General features: G+C 31.7%; 2 protein-coding genes across 2 annotated transcripts; both read right to left on the bottom strand.

Moving 5' to 3' along the window:
- Nucleotides 1-4398: 4398 nt before the first annotated feature.
- On the bottom strand, nt 4399-9190 carry LOC122599687 (NADH dehydrogenase [ubiquinone] iron-sulfur protein 8, mitochondrial). Its single transcript, XM_043772235.1, has 8 exons — nt 9037-9190; nt 8466-8562; nt 6794-6847; nt 6606-6697; nt 6403-6516; nt 5174-5241; nt 4992-5103; nt 4399-4733 (listed from the first exon to the last, which is right to left on the bottom strand). The coding sequence occupies exons 1-8, from the start codon at nt 9091-9093 to the stop codon at nt 4638-4640; spliced, it is 690 nt and encodes a 229-aa protein (XP_043628170.1). The 5' UTR covers nt 9094-9190; the 3' UTR covers nt 4399-4637.
- Nucleotides 9191-11974: 2784 nt separating this feature from the next.
- Nucleotides 11975-14748, bottom strand: LOC122600247 (uncharacterized protein At1g01500-like). Its single transcript, XM_043772934.1, has 2 exons — nt 13846-14748; nt 11975-12552 (listed from the first exon to the last, which is right to left on the bottom strand). Exons 1-2 carry the CDS (start codon nt 14575-14577, stop codon nt 12328-12330), a joined length of 957 nt encoding a protein of 318 aa, XP_043628869.1. The 5' UTR covers nt 14578-14748; the 3' UTR covers nt 11975-12327.
- Between the last annotated feature and the right edge of the window lie 8842 nt (nt 14749-23590).

Raw genomic sequence — 23590 nt, 5'->3', positions numbered from 1 at the left:
GACGTGGTTTTTTTATAGCATTTTTTTACCCGTTTAACCTGCTGAAGATATAGCATAACCCGAATTGACTCATTCATTTCCACCTCTAATAATTGGAATCATCGCTCCACCGAGCAGAAAGTAGTTTTTATGGATCTATTCTTTGACACAGATTTTTGAGAGTTGTTCTTATGGTCCTCCTATCAAGTTGCTGAAAACTCTTACGTACGAATGTACTCTGAGCTATAATTGGCCCGGCCTCAGCAATGGATTGTCTTGGAACTCTTTTACTGTGCCTTATGATAAGAAGTTAACGATTGCCAATATAGGCATATTTTATCCCCCAAGGCACTGAAAAGAACATAGGAATCCAGCTTTGCTGGAAATCGATCTGGTCATGCACTAGTATAAAATCTAGTATTCCATGGAATCCTTGAACAAATTTGAAAGATTAAATGCAAGAGAAGTGGTCGATGATCTTAAATTTTATAGTAGACAATTAAGTGCATATTCAGATTTTTGGAACTTTTACTTAGTTACTTTTATTTTAAGGGAAAAGTTAGATAAAGCATGCAGTACCTATCTTAAGTAAAGCAGAGGGTTATGTAAAATTCAAGGGGAGGTTATTTAAAATTCAGGAGGAGCTATGTATGTTTATTAGATTCAAAAGTTTAATTTGTAACTTTTTTTAAAAACCTAAACTTAGGTAAAGTCTGCAGTACGGAGCATTTTCCCTTTATTTTAATAGTTTACTTAACCCAATCTTTCTACCTTAGGATAAAAATATGACTATTTACATCATACCCTCCTTATACCCCACATTTCAATGGATTTTGGGGGTATCGTGGTTGTTATCATCTATATCACACATAATACAGGATTTTCTCGATATTAGCTTGAAAATTTCAGTATTTTTTGTCATAATTTTGAATTTTAATAGTAATTACCAAAGTTCAGGGTTGTTACATATAAGAACTAATTTAAGCCAAGAAGAGGATTCTAGAGCATATCTAGTGTTTTAAATTAAGAACGAGTATAGTGTTTGTGCGCTGCGGTGGTTAGAAGGTGATAACAATATAAAAAAGAAACGGTGGTGGAGATTGAGGGAGGCGATAGAGAAAGAGGGCGACGGCGGAGGATGATAGATCGAAGGTCGATGAAAGTGTTTAATAATTAGAGGGAATGAGGGAAAGAATGGTATATAAGGGTTTTATATTTAAGTATGGGTATTATGGAAAGAAAAAAAGTGATGAAATTTAAAAGATCCAATACTCTTTATAAAGGGGTATAGACTAGAAGAGTACTCGCGCAATGCGGCGACGGTGATAGTGGCGATGGTGGCGGTAGCAGTTTTGTTATTAAAGAAAAAATAATTGACGTAAAAGGAGATAATATATTTTTTCTAAGGTTTGAAGGATGTATGTTGTAATTTATTTCAGTAAATGGAGATATTTTAATTAATAATAAAAGGATAGGGATAATTTCAGTAAATAGAGGTTGAATATTATAATGGTTTTCCCTTTGGCGCACCATTATCAAGACGAGTTTGTGCTTAAATGTACGACCTTACAAGTTTGTAGCTTCCATATAGTACGCACTGAGGGGATTATTGCATATACATTTTCTTCAAGAATCAATGTTATGTAATATGATGCAAGCGTACATAGTACGTCTTAGCTCGTTTGTGCTCTAAGCTCGTCTCGGGTTTTCGATAATTTGTCATCTATCCTGTAGCACATTATATGTTCTTTCCGCGATTTTATGAGCATTTTTTCGATCCTTTTGAAATATCTTCTTTTGTCCTTTGGTGCCGAATAACTTTTAACGAAAGTGGACCACTCCGGATGGAACTCGGCGAAATAACAATTGTGCTCGTAATGATAACCGTTCACCTCAAATGCATTCAGTGGTGCATGACCGGTGATGGGTCATTTAACAATGAAGATCGTTAAAGAAAGTTGATGCATGTGAATAAATCATCTTAGGTGTTAATATGGAGTTAGTCTACTTGGGAGAGAGGCTTATGCATTTTAAAAAGAAAAAAAAACTAAAGCTCAAATCTTGACACAAATATAAATGGAATAACTTTAAAAGTATGATAGATTTTTATAATATTTATTTAACCATTAAAGAGAATCACCTTAGGTCGCGTTTGTTTCACAGAATTTTATGAAATCTAATGAAATTGGAATTTAATGAAATCTAATGAAATTGGAAGTAAATTTCATTATCTAGTGCGTTTAGTTATTCAAAGAAGGAGGAATCTCATTCCGTAGGAATGTAAACATTCCATCATTTGATGGAATCTCCATTCCTTGGCGATGGAGGAATGAATTTTATTTCTTCCGTCACTTGAATTCTCAAAAAATCAAAAACATTCCGTCAAATTCCATTTCTTCAAGTTCTAATTCCTTCAAAAAATTTCATTTCTTTCAAAAATGTTCTGTGAACCAAACACGCCTTCAGAATATAATTACATAATGATACCAATAACAGCACCGTGAGAGGAATCCTGTGAGTACCAACTAAAAGATATTTTGTGGGTCATGGAATCTTCAATTTTGTATGCTTGAAGTACCTTTTTAAATTTCTCTAGTAAAAGCATTTGTAGAATCTTATGCTTCTGTCCCATTTATGTAATTTTTTAATATCTTAATTTATTTGTACAGAAATATTATTCTCGCGAAGGTTTCCATTTTTAGTTAAAAAAGCATACTATTATTGTTTAAGTTTCAATTTTCGGTTTCTGATCATTTAAAAACAAAAATTTTTATAAAAACTAAAAAACTAGTCAAAATATATTGTGATCTTAATTTAACACAATCTGTTTTTAATTTATTTTTTTTTTAGAAAACACAATGTGTTAAATTCATAGCAAAGTGTGTTTGAATAACTTTCAACTTTTCACACGCTATAAAAAACACATTGTGATTGTAAATTAACACAATATGTTTTTGGGATTACACAATAAAAACATTGGGTTTTTAAAAAACATTGGGTTTTAAAAAACACAATTAAAACATATTGTGTTAAATTCAGATTACAGTGTGTTGACAGTTTTTAAATTTTCACGAAAATTTTGGTTTTTCAAATGAACATTTCACTTCAATTTTCATTATAAAAAAAAAAAAAAAAAAGAAGAAGAGATTTATCTAGTAGGTCTTTAACAGAGTTATTATGATATATATTTCTACAAGATATATGTCCAAACGTTCCCCTCCTTTTGTTAATCACAAACTTAGGCTTTTTTTTAAAGAAATCAAACGTTTTCGATATACCTAAAAAGAACTATGTTTGAAGTTTAAACTAAACTATTTGAAAAGGAAATTACCTTATTATATGAAAAAGAAAAAAGAAGTGACATTATTCGTGTGGGGATATTCAGTGAACCATGGAAGATTTTTATATGGGGTTGATATACTTGCTTTAGATTATTTTTTCGTATTATTAGATAAAGAAAAGTGGGAAGTCAAATAAAATTAATTAAAACTCATTAAGATATGGTTTGATATTGCATGTATCAAATAAAAATTATTCTGTTCGAAAACATTGAAAATTTTGACAATAATAGAAACCTTTTATCCCTCAAGTATCTGTTTTTTCACTTTTCATCCTCAATTAGCTATATTTTCACTTTTCATCCCTCGGTGTAAGGTGAAATGACATTAATGCCCTCATGTGTCTAGCACGTGCATATGTTAACGGCCATTTTTTTAACGCCGTAAGTGCCAAAAGACGATTATTGAAAAAATTGACCAACTTTAAGATCAAAATTGTAATTTTTAAAGTTTAGAGATCAAAAGTGAAAAACATACCAACTTCAGGGACGAAAAGTACAATTTACTCTAAAATTTAAAACTCACTAGGAAAATCCCATATATTAAAGGTTATACAACCGTCACGTTAGCAGCATATTAAGTTCGTTTTGAAACCTTCAGCTTCTCTAGTCTCTACTACTAATTTTGTGTTTTGCTTTTGTTTCCTTCCGACTTGGTAAGAGGTATCCAATGATCGGTGTCTAGTTTGGGGCATTCATATCAAAAAGTTAATTAGCGCAATTAACTGTAGGGATGATAGCTGCAGTTGTGTGGTTATGTAGGGGGAAATTCTGTAAATTTTGAAACTTGAAGGGTTAATATGAAAATTATAATTATTAACCAAATCTACCATTAAACTTGAAGGGTAAGGTCTGTCTACATCATACCTCCCCCGTACCCCAGCTTGTGCCGGGATTGGGTACCGTTGCCGTTGCCGTTGCCGCAATCTACCATTAAACAGTAGGCCTTCCAATAATGTTAGCCAAGTAGCTAGAAGGAAATAAATTTCAAATAGGATGCGCTCCGTTTATATTATGGAAAACGAACAACACAGCTTTTCACATAGTAAATGTCTACACAATTCAAATAGGAAATTCTGGAGTTGTCTTGAAAGCATCATACCTTCATATAAAGGCGAAAATGTGAAATGCAATCACGGCGACTACTTACAAGTCCATTTGCTCGTATTTCGTCTAAAGAAAGTCACAACAGTCGTTATTGCCTTTAACTATCTCAACCTTTTACAACCTCAAGGCATGTAGATCTTACAGGGCATGATCAAAACATATAACAATATCACCATACACTTTATTCTCAGAAGATTAAAAAGGCAAAACACGTTTACCGATATAAGCTTTCTGATCTAAGATTCTCAGCAATCTCGGTTTCCCACCTATCCCCATTTTCCAGCAATTTCTCCTTGTCATATAGGAGTTCCTAAAACAACAATACTTATACAAGTCAGGTTCTGCCAAAAGATATACACCATTAATAATAAGTGCTCAACTTCCTCGTCATCATACTCATTTTTTATTGCAAACAAACCATCTTCAATATCACAAGGCAAAAGTGTGAAAATTCTTTTCTCAAACCTCTCTTTGTAGAGAGATAGAACCCCAAAAAGGCGCACAATTTAGTTTGAAAAGCTAGTGACTCTATAAATTAACTTATCGACAGTACGATTTAGAAGCTAACCTCATGAGTCTCAGTAGCAAACTCAAAGTTGGGACCTTCAACGATTGCATCAACAGGGCATGCTTCTTGGCAAAATCCACAGTAGATACACTTAGTCATGTCAATATCATACCTGCAAATGCAACCGATAAGAGAAAGATAGAGAGAATATGTAAGGAGGAAGAATGGCAAACATTAGTTACCTCGTTGTTCTACGACTCCCATCTTCTCGTTCCTCGGCCTCAATAGTGATAGCTTGAGCTGGGCATATCTAACACACGAGATTAATGAACCAAAAGATATGATTCAGTAATCATTGGCATAGGTAACAAACTTATAATAGGCACATATGTAAACAAAAAAAACTTTATGGGGATGTAAGTATTTGAATACACAATAAGAGATTGTTCAACCATTTGAATTGTTTCCTTTATTAATAACTTAAACCATTCACCATTGAACCCTTAACATTGGATTTAAAAAGCAAGGGCAAGTCTTAGAGCTTTTTGGTACCAAAGGCGCAGCGTGTATAAAAAGCAAGCACTTTTTGGGCTCTTTTGCGCTTTTGGATTAATCCCAGGTTCTAAAAAGTGTGAGCTTTTTGTACAGAAGGCATAAATGGTTGTGGACTGTAAAATAGGCCCAAAAAAATATGCCCAGTTGGTGATTGAAAGGGTCTGATACTGTCTAAAAAATGAAAGGCGGTAAAATTTTGGGGATTATAAACCTAACTGATAGTACGACTAGTGACTACAAACATTATCTTCATTTCCTTGCTGCTGTAAATAGTGAAGGCTGTAAAAAATTGCCCGTCGCCTTTCTTTCTCAACCGCGAGTCCAAAGGTGAAAAGGGAAGGTGGGCAAAGGTCAAGCCAAGCACCAGAGGCTAAAAGCCAAGGGGCAAAAGGGCCCTCTTGATATGTTTTTCACTCCTAAACCTGAAGACGTTTTTCCCCTACACCCCAAACCCTGGTGGGATCGGGAATCTTTGTTTTAGCATTTTTTGTGTCATAAATAATATATATAAAAGATTTAAATTATTTTTCAAAAGTGTGCGCTTAGCGTACCAAAAATCCCACCGCTTTTGCGCTTTGCGCTTCGGAAATGGATCATGTCACTTTTATGCACTATCGCCTTTTAAAACCATGGGTCAATGAATTAAAATTCCCTCCCAATATTAAACTAAAGGAGAGGTGTCAAGAGCTCACATCTCCTTTCTTACACACCATCTAACGGCATAAGCCTTCATGTAAATTCATCATGGATATTTCTCATATAAAGCACGGGGATTAATAATTACTAGATATAACTTAAAATGCGAAACTTCAGTATAACATACAGGCTTGCGTGTAGTAATAAATTTAGATAATTCAATAAACTAGTTCAAATATATATTTTTCTCACGATCCAAGTTAATAAAACTAGAACTTACAGCTTCACAAAGTTTGCAGGCAATACAACGCTCCTCTCCAGTTGGATAACGTCGGAGAGCATGCTCACCACGAAAACGTGGGCTCAAAGGACCCTTCTCAAAAGGATAGTTGATCTGTATATGAATCATTGTAAATCAGATTAAGGTACTTAACATTTGGGAAAGAACTAAGAGAGCTGAAGTAGTTGAAGTAAAGCACTTACGGTAACTTTTGGCTCAAAGAAGTATTTGAGCGTCAGAGACAAACCCCTAACCAGTTCGGTCAGAAAAAGTGTATTAATGCTCCGCTCAAACACTGGACATCGTCAACAATGTATAAAACATATAAGTTAAAAAGAAAATATAGAACATGGTAAAGGGCTAGGTGGCTCATAAATTGTGTTCTAAGTACCTGAACTCCAGTCTTTGGAGATTTCCCTTGCAAGCTTCTCTCTTTCCTCATCATCTGTGATAGGGCAGAAAAAGAGTCATGTTCAGTCATGTAAGAAACTAAGAATGAACTCAGCTTTTTATATTGATGAGCATGAAAGCATCCAGTCACAAGAGACAGGAGTCTGAGAAAATATTAATTCAACTATGATTTGCTACTCGCGTTACACTTGTAGCCTATCAAGACCTCATTAACTGTCTGATGTGCAGCTTTTTAATTTTGATAACTGTGTAGAACATTTAAGAAGTTTTCTTGGATATCACTTGTATATGTATGTTTTTGGGCTCTTTACTTACCTCAGGCCATGTCATGGAGACCGTTTAACAAACCCAAACTAAAGGAATGAAATTGGATTAATAAAAATACTTCACCAACCCTATCCTCACTGGCAGAATTGATGGTATAAGGAATGAAAACTGGGTTTTTGGACACGTAGTTACCATAGACTGTAGTTTTGCAGCCATGCAAATGTCAAAGTCTGATTGAGAAAAGGAAACCTAAAGTAGTAATGTATTATTATTATTATAGGCCTAGAATTGATACAATTACGCAAAGGGACCCCTTCAGTTAGAGCAGAAACATTACTATAAGACATATAACATATTATATACCTACGGCTCTACCCTGACTGAAAGCAGCACCCCATAAGCTTGAGATATTATGAGAAAATGGTAGCTGATGATACCCCAACCTTTGAAATACTAAGAAGTCTTAATATGCCAACGGTTCTACCATGATGGCATGATATAGTAAGTTGCACAAGATGGCAAGATATATCAAATTTGATCAAAGATATTAGTTCAACCACGTTAAACCTAATTCACTAGTTATTACTATTAGCAAAGAAGTCAATAACCTATTGCCTCCCACAGTCCCGGCCCTCTTGTCCGCCTACCTATACAAATAAGAATCTGCCTTACTATCACTCTCTTTCTGTGATGCTATAAGTAGAAAGTTTACTCTAATGCAGTAATTCAGAAGGAGCCATCTTTTGCCTGAGAATTGTTTAAAGGACTGAGACATACTCTTTTTTTTTTTCTATTTTCAGTCTTCAAGTGCCTTACAACTTACACTCATACCATGAAAAAAGTATGAAGCCGGAAATGTGTGATAATCAAACACCAAAGATCATTTCTCTATGAAGATGAATCCAAGGCTGTGCTAGTTAATGTATTAGTTCACCATTGCTATCTAATTAACAAAGATCCTATCATATAAAAGCAAGATTTACATACCATGAATGTTAAAATCAACCTTAATTTTTAGTTTTTGCACATCTTCTAAAACCAACCTTTGAAAGATAAAAAAAAAACCAGAAATGAACAACATTAAGTCACTTCTAGTATCAAGACCTTATGGTTTTTCAATTTATTGAGCAACATTTCCCAAGCATGTAACAAACTCACAAAAAATCACTTTTCTCAATGCATCCAACTGATAATTGTCTTTACCATGCACAAATATGATACCCGTTTGTATCAATATCTTTGACACAAATCAATGTCATACACTCATAACCACTAAAAGGAGTTCATATAACTCTTTAAAATACAACCTTACGACAAACAAAAAACCTAGAACCCTAGAAGCAATAAAATTCTGTAAAATAGACACATAACAGCATAGCTCATACCTTTATCAGTCGAAAAAGAGTGCTTAGTTGCAAACGAGCGTGCACCAGAAACCGTCCCACATATGTTAGGACCTTGCAATGTTTGTCCTGCCAGAGCCTGACATTAAAACAGAAATATATCATCACAAAACTTTTCTAAAAGTATCTATCTATCAAAACGTTACACATCGATTCAGATACGAACACGTTAAAAACACATACATACATATAGTTTTGTATATAAACCTACATACACATATTTTCACAGATGAATCAACACTAGTTCTCATTTGAACCTATAATAGTACCTTAAACCATACCGGCACCGCGGCACAAAACATACATCAAATTAGGTCAAGATAGAATGATAGATATATAACTCAGCACATAAAAACAATTCCATACAACTAATCCAAATATATATATATATATATATATGAATATATCATTTCCAAACCCTAAAAAATTCAAAATCTATTAGATCTACCAAAAACTTTATAAATCAAAAAGAAACTTCAATCAGTAAGATACTGAACGGATGTCTTCTACATATAATAAAAATATATATATATATAGGCAAAAGTGATCTTACGAGGTGACGAAAACGAAAAGCAGAAAGAGATTTGCGAGCTAAGAGAGCTGCGGCCATTTTTGACACTGGTAGTAGTTGTAGTTGTTGCTCCAGATGATGACGAGACGCTCAACGTTAATGGAGATGCCCTCTTTCGCTATGACCCGGTTTGTTTACTCATCATACGTTTTACAATAAGGACCGGTCTTTTTTCTGTGATCCATGGATGGACACGAACCGGGTCGGGCTAGGTTAAATGGTATTGAGTTAATTAACGTATTCAATCCAGGTTTTAAAATTGAGATTATATTTAAGTTATTTTTGATGGAAAATGATACTTTCTTTCTTAAAAACCAGGTCTGATATATTTTTTACAACTTAATTATCACCCTTGTCAAAATTAAAAGATGAAATTGGAAGAGATAATTAATGAATCTATTATAATTTTATTTATATTAATAAAGAAAAATTTGTGATGAGATAAGATATTTTAAAATTTGTATTACCACATATCCTTTTAATTTAATTATGACATCATTATATTTTTCTATTTAAAATTCAAAATACTTTTTTTTCAAATATGTATCATTAATATAAATTTTTATTAAATGTACATATTATTATGTAAGATTTTAATCACCTTATTTTTTCTTTATAATAGGGCGAAAACTATAGTGTTTTTTTTCCGATAACGGTTTTTGAGACTTTTCAGACATTTACGGATATCCGATTTTTCAGATAAAATCATATCGTATTTTTGGATAAAGGGTGGGGTACAGATAGTTTTGAACACCCCTTGTTATTTCTATGTTTAGTATATTTTGGTGAAAATGAATAATAACTATAAATGTTAATTTTTTTTAGGGTAAATTACAAAAATTATACCTGAAGTTTGTTTGAAACTACACTGGTCATACCTACAATTTAAAATTTATGCGAGTCAAGTCACATGTCATGCATGTGAGGTATCAAAAATGTAATTTTGTGTATACTTCAGGTATTATCCTTGTAATTCACCATAAAAATAATTATTAAGAATTTTAGAGTTTTATTTATACTTCATTTATTAAGTTGGGTAGATATGACATTTATTATGAAACAATAACTTATAAACGGTGAAAATGAATGATAACTATAAACGGTGTTATTTTTTTAATATAACCAACATTTTTATAGCTTGAAGATAAGTAAAAAATATCGTGTCATTTATAAAATAGATAGATATTATTAGAGTTTTTTCCAAAAGAGTGTAATAGACAAACTATTTACCAAATTAATATATTTATCAAATTTTGTTAATTTTATTATGATTCCTTAAAAACTAGGAAGTTCATGTCGTCCGATGGGCTGCATAAGTTTTTGAAAACGTTTGCGTTTATAAGGGCTAAAAAAATCACAAATTTGAAAAATGAACCGCCCATTACCAAATTAGACTCCTAGTTTAATTAACGTCGGCTTATCTGTCAGTCATGTTGGGTCTGTCGCTCAGTTGAAAATTATGAAACAAGTATGCGGTAGTTTATAACTGGAATTGGCACAATATCGTTTATTTTATGGGAGACAAAAAATATTCAAAACCAAATGTTAAAAAAAAAATACAAAAGAAATATATTAAACCAAAAAAAGGAGAGAGAGAAAAAAAGGAATACGAAAACCAAATGAATATGTTATAGAAAAAACAAATGTTACATGTGAAAAAGGTATAAAATAAAATGTTTAAAATAATACAAGGATACACTATGCAACAAAAATATCAAAAAAAAATAATAAAAAAAATAGTAAATAACAATATATATATATATATATATGATTTAAAAAGTTTATAATATTTAAAAAGCTATGAAAGAAATATTAAATGTGATATAGGTATAAAAAAAAAAAGATTAAAAAAAACACACAAATTATATAAAGTTAGGGGTTGAAGTAATACAAAGAAAATAGGAGGGATAAAAAAGTAAAAAGAAAAAAAAAGGCCAAAATACAAATACATTATTATTAAAAAAACTATATAAAAAAAAAAAAGACAAGAAGAAATGTTCAGGGAAGGGGGGGATCACTCTACCGAATCCACTTTTTATTTCATAATTGCTAAATCTTTAATTTATATTAAAAACGTATATAAAGACAAAAAAAACTATCGTTCACATCCTATTACTTTATCATATTAGATAATGATCCACTTTTTCACCAAAACTCCAGCGATTTTTCTTCACCAACATCCATCGTGTACTTTCAAATTTTATTAATACCAAACTAGCATGATATCTGCGTAATGCGACGGTAATAGCTGCGACGACGGTATGATGGTGGAGGCGAGCAATAGTGATGGCTGCGACGGTGAGTTGTTGTGGTATGACACGGATATTGTGTTTGTGTCGCATTTGGCCCATTCAAACCATTTACCCATCATTGATTCATGATCTCCATTACTTGTTTCCATGTGGGCATCACATGGCTTTCAGATGGCTCACGAGTTACGACACTACCACACGCTTGGCATGCATGTTATTTGAGCGAAACAAACCCCCCACCCCATTTTTCCCATTCTTTTAAGTCTTTCCGTTTCCTAGAACTATCTAAAAGGGATGCTGAAATATAGCTTATACCATCATTGTTAGCAATATCCTTATATCCACCACACTGCTTAAAATCAACATATACTCTTAATCGATGACCAATTGCACATATAGTGAAAGGGGCCGTTTGGTTAGATTTTAAGGTAATTTGATGAAATGAAATTTAAAATTTCCTGTGTCAAGCTAAAATAATTAGAAAGAAATCTCAATTCCATTCCATCAAATTAGAATATACGAACCAAACGACCCCTAAAGAGTTCAGTAGTAGCTTCATAAGTTCTTTTTGTTTTTTTAGACCCTAGAGAACTGCTCTCCTTTGGTCCAATTCCGAGTATTCACCAGTCACTACCTCGGGTTTAATGGTTTGAAAGTATACAATGCAGTGAACCAAGTAAATCTTTGTATTATTATAATAACCCGCAGCTGATCTACACTACAGAGACTTCCATTGCAAGACCTTATTCCTATCAACCTTTTTGGTGACAAAATTCAAAAAGAAAAGGGAGAAAAACAAAAGGTGACCGAAGACATACACCAAAACAACTAGGAACCATGGCAGATCATACTTATTTACATGAAGACGATCTCAACCCAGTCAGCAACTAATCTATACCTACAAGTCCTCCGATTTCATGCAAAACCCCTTATTGCCCGTGTACTGAACTACTGATGTTGTATGGGGGGTAGTGTTGGAAAAACCCATGTTGTATAGGGAATAACGTTGGAAAAACCCATGTTAAAAAAGTCGCCTTGCAAAGTTTCTAGTGGTACCATGGTACGTTCGTACAAGCAACCCAACACCAATTCCGATACCAAGACAAACGCTCATACCAATTCCAACACCAACTCTCACACCTGCATTAAACCATGATAGTTCTCCATCCTCACCTTCGACATATTCCATCCTCGAGTAAAGAGTAGGGTACTCGTGCTCTAACCTGTAGTGTGGGTAATCCGCGACCTATGAAGTCACCAAGCAGAACGATACAAACAGATATGAAAAAATTGAGCAACAAATTAAAAGGTTTGAAATAACTACTTTATCATATTGTATCAATTTTATAACAATCATGGGGCGTTTATTTTGTAGAAAGAATGACATTAGAGTTGACGATATCAGAGGAAATGAAGTCAATTCGGTAGCAGACCAAGAGCATACTATAGAAGACAATACAAGTTTCAGGTCAAATTGTTTAAATAAGTCGGAAGTTGTCTAAATTGTACCTAGATGCTTAAAAGTTACAACCCCCTTAATTAAAAAAGAAACTATAATTTGCATAATAAAGTTTTGTAATTATCTTAATAAAATATTGTGACATTTTAACTGAAAACTTAAAACCAGTTATCATTCTAATCCTTTAACATCTTTCACAATCTTTTTACATTTTACCATCCAACTTCAATTGACACCATGTTAAACTCTAAAACTTGGAACCCGTTTTCTTTCAATCCTTTAGTTAATTCATCAAGTTATCGAAAGTTTAAGGTCTAAACAGAATACAGCGATAACCAATTCATAGTGCAATATAAAATGTGGTAAAAAAAATAATTTTAAGTTACCGCAACAACATGTTGAAAGTCACAGAACATTTTTGATTCATTAATTTAATTAACCAAATAAATTGAAGTTACTGCGATAAAATATTGAAAGTCACAAAACATTTTAATCCATTAACTAACCAATCTCTCTTTTTTTCTTTTTAACTGCAACTTTCAATTGCCCAATCTGACCCACCCATCTTGCCACCTCCATTACACATAGAACAAAAAAAAATTATTGAAGTGGTCAGTAACATTGAGAGAAGTGCCAGCAGCCATGCTATCCTGAACCCTCATCAGGATAAGATTATAATACATGTGTCATGTGCTTTCAAATAATTGTTAAATGTGCAATACTTGTTTTTACTGACCAAAGATACTATAGACAAGTTAAAAAAATACAGGACAAAACAGCAAAATACTAACTTAAAAACTTGGATGTAATATAGCAAATCATGTATTAAATTAGTCATATCTTTAGGCATATATTTGTAGTTTACAAATCATGTTTCTTTATAGAAAATAGCAATAATCTGGTGTTTCTGTAAAATTTTAAAATCAGTTTATCAATATAGACATAACAGAAGTATTTCATTTACTCAAAATCGATACCATCAAGTTAATGATTAAACGGTTAACTATACCAAAAAGGTTTTGTTTTTTGGTTCCCCATCTTGTGAATCTTATTACGCAATTTAAACAAGAAAATGCATACCTTCAAAGCAAGGCCAGATGATGAACCCTCTCCTCCATTTGTCATTGTTTCATTTTCGGGTATAGCTTCAAGCACTCCCTTTCGTGCTTGCTTCTTTCTACAACTAAGTTGTAAGGTTTTCGTCAAGATTATTGGGTCACCCCCAAAACTACCCGCCAAAAAAACCTCAATCGATGGTGGATCCAATTCAATACCCGTATTATGCTTTCCTTTCAAGAACCCGTTTCCAGACACCATATCAGTTTCACATTCCATTCTCCATTTAGAAACATAATCATTCGATTCACCATGAGCTCCGTTACTATGACAGAAATCAAGAACCCCGGAAACTATAAGAACATCCTTATCAAAAACTTCAAACTTCAAACTTCCTGTCGTCCTAATACTATCGGTACTAACAAATGTAACTTCCTCCGATTTCTTATCCAATCGGTCTCTTCTTAAGAGGGTTGATACGCCATCAGAGTATATGCTAGTTCTAACACCATTAACTTCAAGTAAAGTATCACGGTTAAGTGGCACATGGTTAAGTGTGAGATTTTCAGGGGTTGATTCATTGTTGATATCACATCTACTAATTCTGATGTAAAAAACTCTTAAATCAAGCCAAGCTAAAGATACCTTCGGACTGGGTGGATAAGAGTTATGTCTTAGCCCATTGTATCCGTTCCCATTGACAATTCCGTCTTCCAAACAAGTCTCCATGGTTTTGTCTAAAAGATGAACCCCCATGCTTGAGATCCTAAATTCACCATTATATAAGATAAGTTGGGCAAGCCCATGTAATAATCAGCAAACAAATATATGCCGTCTTTTTAAAAAGAATATAAGCGATATAAGTTAAATTGTTAAAAAGCCCGGATAACTATGATAAAGAAGCTATTATTCAAATAAAAATGCAGATGCAACTAAAGCCTGATCGCTGAATTATGAGAAAACTCTATAGTATTGTTCAGGAAAGGACAAAGATATATCTATAGTATATTAGAAACGAGGAAGAAAGCCCGAAGCATTATAGGAGCAAGAAAAAGAAGACAGGTAATAGCACTGGAATGGGAGATATTCAGAATATATACGTGTATGATGTTTAAATAAAAACCCATGAGCCGCCTTATAGAAAAGCTTCCACGGTGAACCGACATGGTCCTGCAGTGGCGGACCCACGATTTTCGTCTAGTTTAAATGCCAACAAAGCAGAATTTCAAGGGGATACTCTAGGATAACATTTTTTGCTTTGTTTTAAGACAGAATAACAATTTATTATGGAGTATATACAAACGAGGCATAGCGCAGTGGTAACGTCTGGTTACTTGACACATGGGGAAAAAATAAAAACATGTATTGAGGATTCAAGCCCCATCACAGAAAAAAAAAATAAAACATGTATTTACATATTTTTCATAAAAATCCATTTTCATTGTTGATGGTCTAGTCCATTCACTATCAAAGTCAGTGAACCATATTGGTGGTCCTTTTGCCCATAAAACTGATCAGAAATCATGTTAAAGGATCTTATAAAGTAACAAGAGAAAATAATAATCAAGTGACCCAGATTCATCTGGAGAAAACCTAATAAAAAGAGTTGGTTCATACACTAAAGATTGTTACCCGGCATGCAGCAACCAAACAAATCCTAAGCTACACCGAAAGAGATACAAACTTCGATACTAGTAGTAATTTTGGAATTCCGTATGCAGTGACAGAGCTATGTGGTGGCCAATGGTGGTCATGTCAACCCACAATGTCTATAAAACTCTATATTTTTAGTTTTTTTTATGTATTTATTTAGCTTTTAAGGTAATTGGCAACCCAGACAGATCAGATATATCTTTGTAGTTTAATGTTACGTTTACAATAAGCACTTTCGAATAAGCAACCCCAACCAAACACCACAGAAGGGTGTTTAGATGTGTACAGAGTTGTTGAAACAACTTCAAGCTAATCATAACTAAATTTAGATATACACTTTTTGTAAGTTTTACCTTTCTTTATCTTGAAACAGAGTTAGTTGCAGGTTGCTCACTTTCTGCACACATCCAAAAACCTAAGCCAACAAAAGTTCCCAATATATAATTTCTTAACACTTAATAAGCATAGATATATTCATTACTACAACAACAAAGTTGAGAGAAAAATAACATACTTATAAATTGAAGGTCTTTATCACTAGCAACAGATAAACAACTTCAACCTAATTAAAAAGCAGCAAATTCAAAAGTTCCTTAAACCCCAACAACTAAAATCCTAAGCTTAAATATACAATAAGAAACACAAGTGGTTCCATATTCTTTCATTCAAGAAACATAATGAATATACTTTTTTTCTTTTATAGTAAAGAATCATACCAACAAACAAAAACAAATATATACTAGAAGAAATAAAAATTGAGTTTTTACATAAAATCTAACAAAAGATCAGATTTTTAGATTCTTTATACTAAAGATCCATACCCAATAAGTCAAGAGGCATGCAGCATATGCATGCAACAGGTGGCAAACACAAAAGCTGTTGTTTCGTATATTTTTATATTTTTATTTTTATTTTATTTCTATTTTTATTCTATGACTAAATATTGACATTCATCTGTATCTAAAAAGTCCTTAATCATTTCTTAAATGTTGATGACAGTCATTTGATTAAAGATTAATAAAATTAGAGGTAATGACCTCTTTTCCCAAAAAATATTAATTTTGGGCAATCTCAATTTTAAGAACAGATTGACCAATCTCAATTTTGGTGCGTCCACACTAGATTTCAATCCTGGTAATGGTGTAGCATTGCTAAAGCCCTCATCATATTTGCATGTGACAGTATTCGAACCCTTTACCCTTAAGGAAGAAACCACAAAATTGAAAGCTCCGCAACCACTTGACGATCACCCTAATAGCTATTAGGTCAAACTAGAAACAAACATCTTTGTTTTGAATAAAGGTAAAAGTATCTACATTAATCACTTTCATAAACGATCGAAAACAGCATTAAAGTCAATAACTCGTGAAAATTAATAACATTTTTTGTGGCTAATCGCCTTCCAAACATATCTCTCTTTAAGTTTTATTTATATCTAACTAAATAATCATATAACAGCCTTATTATAACATATATAAAAACATTTCGCAATTGTGAAGATATTTGGTTGGCGGCTGACTCAACAGCATGTCTGCTTCGTTTTTTTTCAATTATCGTGTTATTCAGCTTTCATTCTGGCATTTTAACATTTTTGTATTTCACAATTTTATCATTAAATCTTTTAGCTTTTTTTATCATTAAAGTTTTATGTTTAAAGAATTACTTTTATTTTTTTTAAGATCTATAAAAGTAGAGTTTTTTTCTTTCACTATCAAAGCTTTAAGCTTTTTATTTTTTAAAAAAGTTATATTTCTTCATCAAAACTTGTGTAAGAGATTTACAATTTTAATCCTATGTTTTTTTTTAGTCTAATGGCAATGATTGACGTGTTAAAATGTATAACCCGGATTTAAATCGATGTCGGGTGTAACGTTAGTTGATATACAAGTCGTAAAGCAAAACAAGATATTTGTTTACTACCATCTCAAAGGGCAAGGAATAAGCCAAAAATGAGGACAGTATGCATACATATAAACACATAGTTCAGTGGAGAAAGAGGCACAAGTATCTAGACTAACGTCAAAGATATAGATGACAAAATAACACAAATAGACAAAAAAAAAAAAACTATGTTTTTTTTTTTTTTTTTTTTTTTTTTGAATGGCAAAAAAACTATGTTTTGATTGTATTCTGTGTGTATGAGAATCAGGGCACATAAGTATGGGTTGTGATTTTAATCAAAACAATAACATCACATAAAAACTACGGATTTTTTTAATGTGTGTCTTTACTTAAGGCTTACGATTTCAATATTATATTTTGTTTGTATATATAAATATAAGGATATGTAAGAATGTCTGTATAGTTGGAGATAAAATTAAAGGATTTTAAGGATGTGTAAAGATTTTAAGGATTTATAAATATATAATGTGTCAGCCCAAAACGTCTTTGACATTGGAACTGGCCTTATTTATAATGTTTAGAGGTAAACTAAAGGATTTAAAAGATGTGTAAGGCTTTTAAGAATTTGTAAGGATATAATGTGTCAGCCCAAATCGTATTTGGCATTGGAGCTAGCCTTATTTATACATCATAAATTTAAAAAATAAAAAGACGTAATTTCCCCTCTAGTCATTCGTTAGTTGTCCGAATTTATAATTAACGCTCAATCCGCTAATGGTCTACTAAATTTCAAGAGGGTTTGACACATTATTAAAAACTTTCATGGATTCTTCAAGTAATATATGAAAACCTCATGTATTCTCATGTATGTCCTTAAACACTTTACCTGGTATCATCTAAAAATAAAGAAAAAAGGTCACTATAAAAGTTTACATGTGCTCGGAAAACAAAAGTCATCTACATAAGCAGTTTTAATGATGGATAATGATAAATCAACTTAATTGGTGTGTCTAAAGATATGCCTAACAGTAAGATGATGACATGTGAAAAAATCAGGGGGGAGGATTAAGAAAGAAAATTAGTGAAATTCATATGTCAAATTCTTAAGGTTTTAGGTTGATTTTTAGGCATATGAGTTAGATTAATTAATCATTTTCCTTTAATGATAAATGTACAAATAAAAGCAGATAAAAAAAAAACTCTATTTAAGAAAATAAATTCACCAAATATTTAGCGGATAATAACAGGACCAATAAGAAGTATATATGTAAATATACATAGGAAAGTAGAGGGATAAGATTTATATAAGAATTATTCACATATAAACATATGTAATGTTAAATTAACATTGTACCCACGTTATACGGCGACGATTTAATGGTGGCAGACTGTTGGTGACTGTGGGTGTAAGTAATTGATGTAAGAGGGTAGTTGGAACATTTTGGAAGATATGAATTGATGGTGTAAATTAATTAATTAAGAGTAGAATTATGGATTTGTGTATAAAAATTTTATGATAAATGAGAGAGAGTGTTAAAAATATTATAAGATAGATATATAATTAAGTATAATTTAATATCTATAGTTTGCTTTTATATATATATATATATATATATAAAACTAGATTAAACTCGTCTATTGTACGATAATATTTTTATAAACGGTAATATTATAATAAGTAGATAATATATGTTATTTTTTAAACCCTTAGACCATTAAAGGCTAAGGATTTTTGGATGGGGATTCTCTAAAATTGATTTCAACATTACTAGTAAAGTTAAGGTATCTTGATCTTTGGATTGAAATCAAAGGTCAAGATTCAAAGATCATCTTTGAATCTTGACCCTTGATTTTAATTCAAGGGTTAGGATTAACAACTTTACCAATAAAGTTATAAATAACTTTAGAGGATCTTTATCCAAAGGCTAATATCTAATAAATGTATTATAAAATATTATCAAATGATCACTAAATATCTTTTCAAAATTTTATTATATGTATTACAACATAATTGAAAAAAAAAATTTTAAAAATAGAAATCTCTTTTTGAATTCAAAAACTTGAATTATATATATTTTATAACAACTAAATCCACATCAATATTTATTTGGCAAAAATAAACATCAAATCAAATGAGCAAGTGATAAATAAACAAAAATATTACTCGTAGTTGTCAAACAAAAAGTTACTAGCTAATTAACTCGGGTTCAACCCGGACCGCATAATTAAAAGGTTAAAAAAAAAAAAATTATGTATGTAGTTTAGGAGAGTTGTATGTATGTCTGGTTGAACCCTATTTGCTTCTTTGGCTTGTTGGAAGGGGATTTAGGGGAGTCTTGCACATACCGCTCGTAATTGTTGGATCTCTGTTTAGTTGTATGCAAATGGACATGTTTATTACATCTGTATGTTGGTGATAGCGTAGGCTACGTCTTGGTTAAGGATTTACGTAACTTAATCCTTAGGCTACTTGCTTAAACAAACAACCTATTTAGGCTACCACCCTCTAGCCTACGAAATCTAGTCTGTATGCTACAACAATATCATGACGTCTATCTGACACTCTCCGTACTTCTTTTACACTGTCTAAATGAAGACAAGAGTTTGTTCCACTAGGCGACACACCACTCAACGGCTTCCTGCAGCCATGGCATCATGGTTTTTGGACCAAGTCTAAATCCTTCCTTAAACCTCTATTAATACCTCGTCTTGAATCTCATTCAAGGCATATTGAAACACACACAAACACCCTCATATAAGCTTGGTGGCGTGCGATTACCTCTTTAATCTCACACCAGTTGGAAATCTCCAGCAAGCCTTATTAAACCTTTCAACCTTCCTAAGCTAGATTCGCCCCCTTTGAACTTAAGTCTATAAACTTGCTTAAACAGTTGGTGTTTAATAGGTTTAAATGTTTTTTTTACTATGTATTGTCCATTTTACGCTAAAGTGTGTTATGTGGTGTTTGTTATTCTTCTTTAATTGTGATAATGTAGTCAGACGACTCGACCGACATGTATGGTTACTAAACTTTTTACACTCTTTATCTTTTGCACCTTTTTGGTCGGAGATCCTTTTGGAAGTAGTCTATCTACCTTCGTGTGGAGGTAAGGCTGACTAAATTCTAACTTCCCTAAACCCGGGTCTTGCCGGATTGGGTACTGTTGTTGTTATTGTTGTATGTAATTTATAATTTGTTGTCGATAAATTATAATTTTTGATATGCAGATTGCAACATATTTGTAAAGATGAACATTAACATATAAAACCTATTAGGTGATAAAAAAAATAAAACTAACTACCATAAATCAATTATGGTAGAAATAGAATTAAAAATAAAGAGCTAGAATACAATTAATCATTTTTCATATTAACAAGGTTATATAAATAATATTTAAAAAGAGATAACATAAGGCCTAACATGAAAAAATAAAGAAAAATTAATTATGACATCATAAATTTGTAGAAAATAGCTTAAGGGGAAATGTTAGCATGCCACATAAGAAAAAAAGTTATATAAACAATTTTGTTTTATTTATATAAGAGATCTCACATTAGCTCTAATATAATAAATAGATAATATTTGTTATTTTTTAAAGTCTTAAACCATTAAAGGCAAATATCTAATAAATGTATTTAAAAAATATTATTGAATGATGACTAAATATCTTTTCAATCTTTTATTATTATAGAGTTAATTACTGAAATGGTACCTCACGTTTGCGCCATATTACTGGTTTCATACCTTTCCTTTCGAAATTACGCTGATCATACCCAACGTATGCAAATCTCCACTCGGACCATACTGGAGGCTAACATCGTCAGCTGGCCATTAAAACCTCCCCCACGTGACTTGCACGTGAGGGGTACATATGTAATATCGCGTTTCCTAATTACTGAAATGGTACCTAACGTTTGCACGATATTGCTGGTTTCATATCTATATGTTTCTTAATTACTTAAATGGTACCTAATGTTTAGTTATTATATTATTTTTATTTTTTTCATTTGTTTTATTTTTCTTTTATAAAAATTCTCCAAAACTTGTTACAATTTAATGAAAATAGTCATAATACACTTATAATCCACTCAAAAATAATACCAAATAGCTATTTCATAACAAAATATAAGTTTTAAAGTTCACGAATAACCAAAAATAGCAATAAAGTATCATAAAACAATTTTAAAAAAATTTGCGAGGAAATTTTTTTTTTTGAAAACTTCCGGAAATACTGCAATGGTAATACTAGAAATACAAATCAGTATTTACTGTGACACGAAGCTTAAAGCAATGTTTTAAATACCTGTAAATACCGGCTGATATTTCTGGTATTACCGTTGCGGTATTTCCGAAATTTTTAAAAAAGAAAATATAATTTTTTAAAAAAATTATTTTTATGATACTTTATTACTATTTTTGGTTATTCGTGAACTTTAAAACTTATATTTTGTTATGAAATAACTATTTGGTATTATTTTTTAGTGGATTATAGGTGCATTTTGACTATTTTCATTTAATTATAACAAGTTTTGGAGAATCTTTATAAAAGAAAAATAAAACAAATTAAAAAATATATAAAAAAATTAATAACTAAACATTATGTACCATTTAAGTAATTAAGAAACATATAGGTATGAAACCAGCAATATCATGCAAACGTTAGGTACCATTTCAGTAATTAGGAAACGTGATATTACATATTTACCCCTCACGTGCAAGTCACGTGGGGGAGGTTTTAACGGTCAGCTGACGGCGTTAGCCTCCAGTATGGTCTAAGTGGAGATTTGTATACGTTGGGTATGATCAGCGTAATTTCGAAAGGAAATGCATGAAACCAGTAATATGGCGCAAACGTGAGGTACCATTTCAGTAATTAACTCTTTATTATATGTATTACAACATAATTGGGAAAAAAAAATCAAGTGCGTTTTTGAATTCTAAAACTTGAATTACATATATTTTTTAACAACTAAATCCACATCAATATTTATTTGGCAAAAAAAATCAAATAAAATGAGCAAGTGATAAATAAATAAAAATATTAGTTGTCATACAAAAATTTACCCCACAATCCCACATTAGCTCTAAATTATTTTCACTTATAACTTATAATTAAATACAATCTATAGAAAATAAAAAACTAAAATAATAAAAAAATTAAAATAAAAAATATATATGAAAAAAGATACCGCCTTCCCCACTACTGCCGCCGCATTGCGCGGGTACCATGCTCGTATAAATAAACAAATTACTCTCCCCTCTTTTCAACTCTATACCTTTAAAATACCATTAATTTTCAACACATTCTTAACACACACTAAATCTACCTAATATATCTCTAAAATAGTTTACACCCATATTTATCCAAAATATCTATTTTCTTTATTAATTAATTTAAGTATTTTCAACCTTATATCTCTATATTATTTTTAATAAATTTATTTACAAAAGATACATCCCTTGACCATAAAATAATTAAACTATCATTTACGTCAATTACTTTTAGATTAATAACCATATCGTTACCATCACTGCCACTAGCACCATTCATTGCCGTCATCACCGCCGCAATGTGTGGGTACCAACTCGTATTTGCGATTAGGAAGGAGATTTGTGGTAGTTTATTAAGTTTGTGATTTTTAAGTTTTTAACTTCGGAGAAAGGGAAAGACGATGATGTTGGTGGTAGACTAGTGAAGCGGTGGTCCCTATCTCTTTATTAGGGAAAAAATATCCCTGCCATCTTATCCAACGTCAAGACAATATAGTAGAATGCCTCAATGCAATCAAAGTTTCCATTCATGTTTGTGTTACACGTAATTCTATACCTTTACCAGGGAGGCTTAGCTTTCAACCGTATTCTTCTTTGTTCTTTTTAGGTTTTTATCGAGGGATTTGATGTATTTTGAATTGAACAAAAAATCACTTTGGCTTTCTTTGGAACCAACCAATATAATCAAGATTTATCATTTGTTTAATTATAATCAAGATCTATTTAGTAAAAAAATTCACTTGTGAAACTATTAACCTCGAATTCGTTATGTTGTTTATTTAATAACCCAACAAATATAATCAAGATTTATCATTAACCCAACTCGAATTTCAAAAAAAACCTTATACACATGTCTCATTTGTTTGTGAAATCTATATCTATTTTTTCTATATTATATATTATTACAACTAAAAGTGAAGGTTAGAGGTACACTTGACACCTCTAATCTCCATCCTTAAGTCTAATTCTTCATCCTAATTAATCCTTTATTTTTCTATATTT

This window comes from Erigeron canadensis, chromosome 5 (genome assembly GCF_010389155.1).
Source record: "Erigeron canadensis isolate Cc75 chromosome 5, C_canadensis_v1, whole genome shotgun sequence".
NCBI lineage: Eukaryota > Viridiplantae > Streptophyta > Magnoliopsida > Asterales > Asteraceae > Erigeron > Erigeron canadensis.
This window is presented reverse-complemented; position numbering and strand designations above follow the sequence as displayed.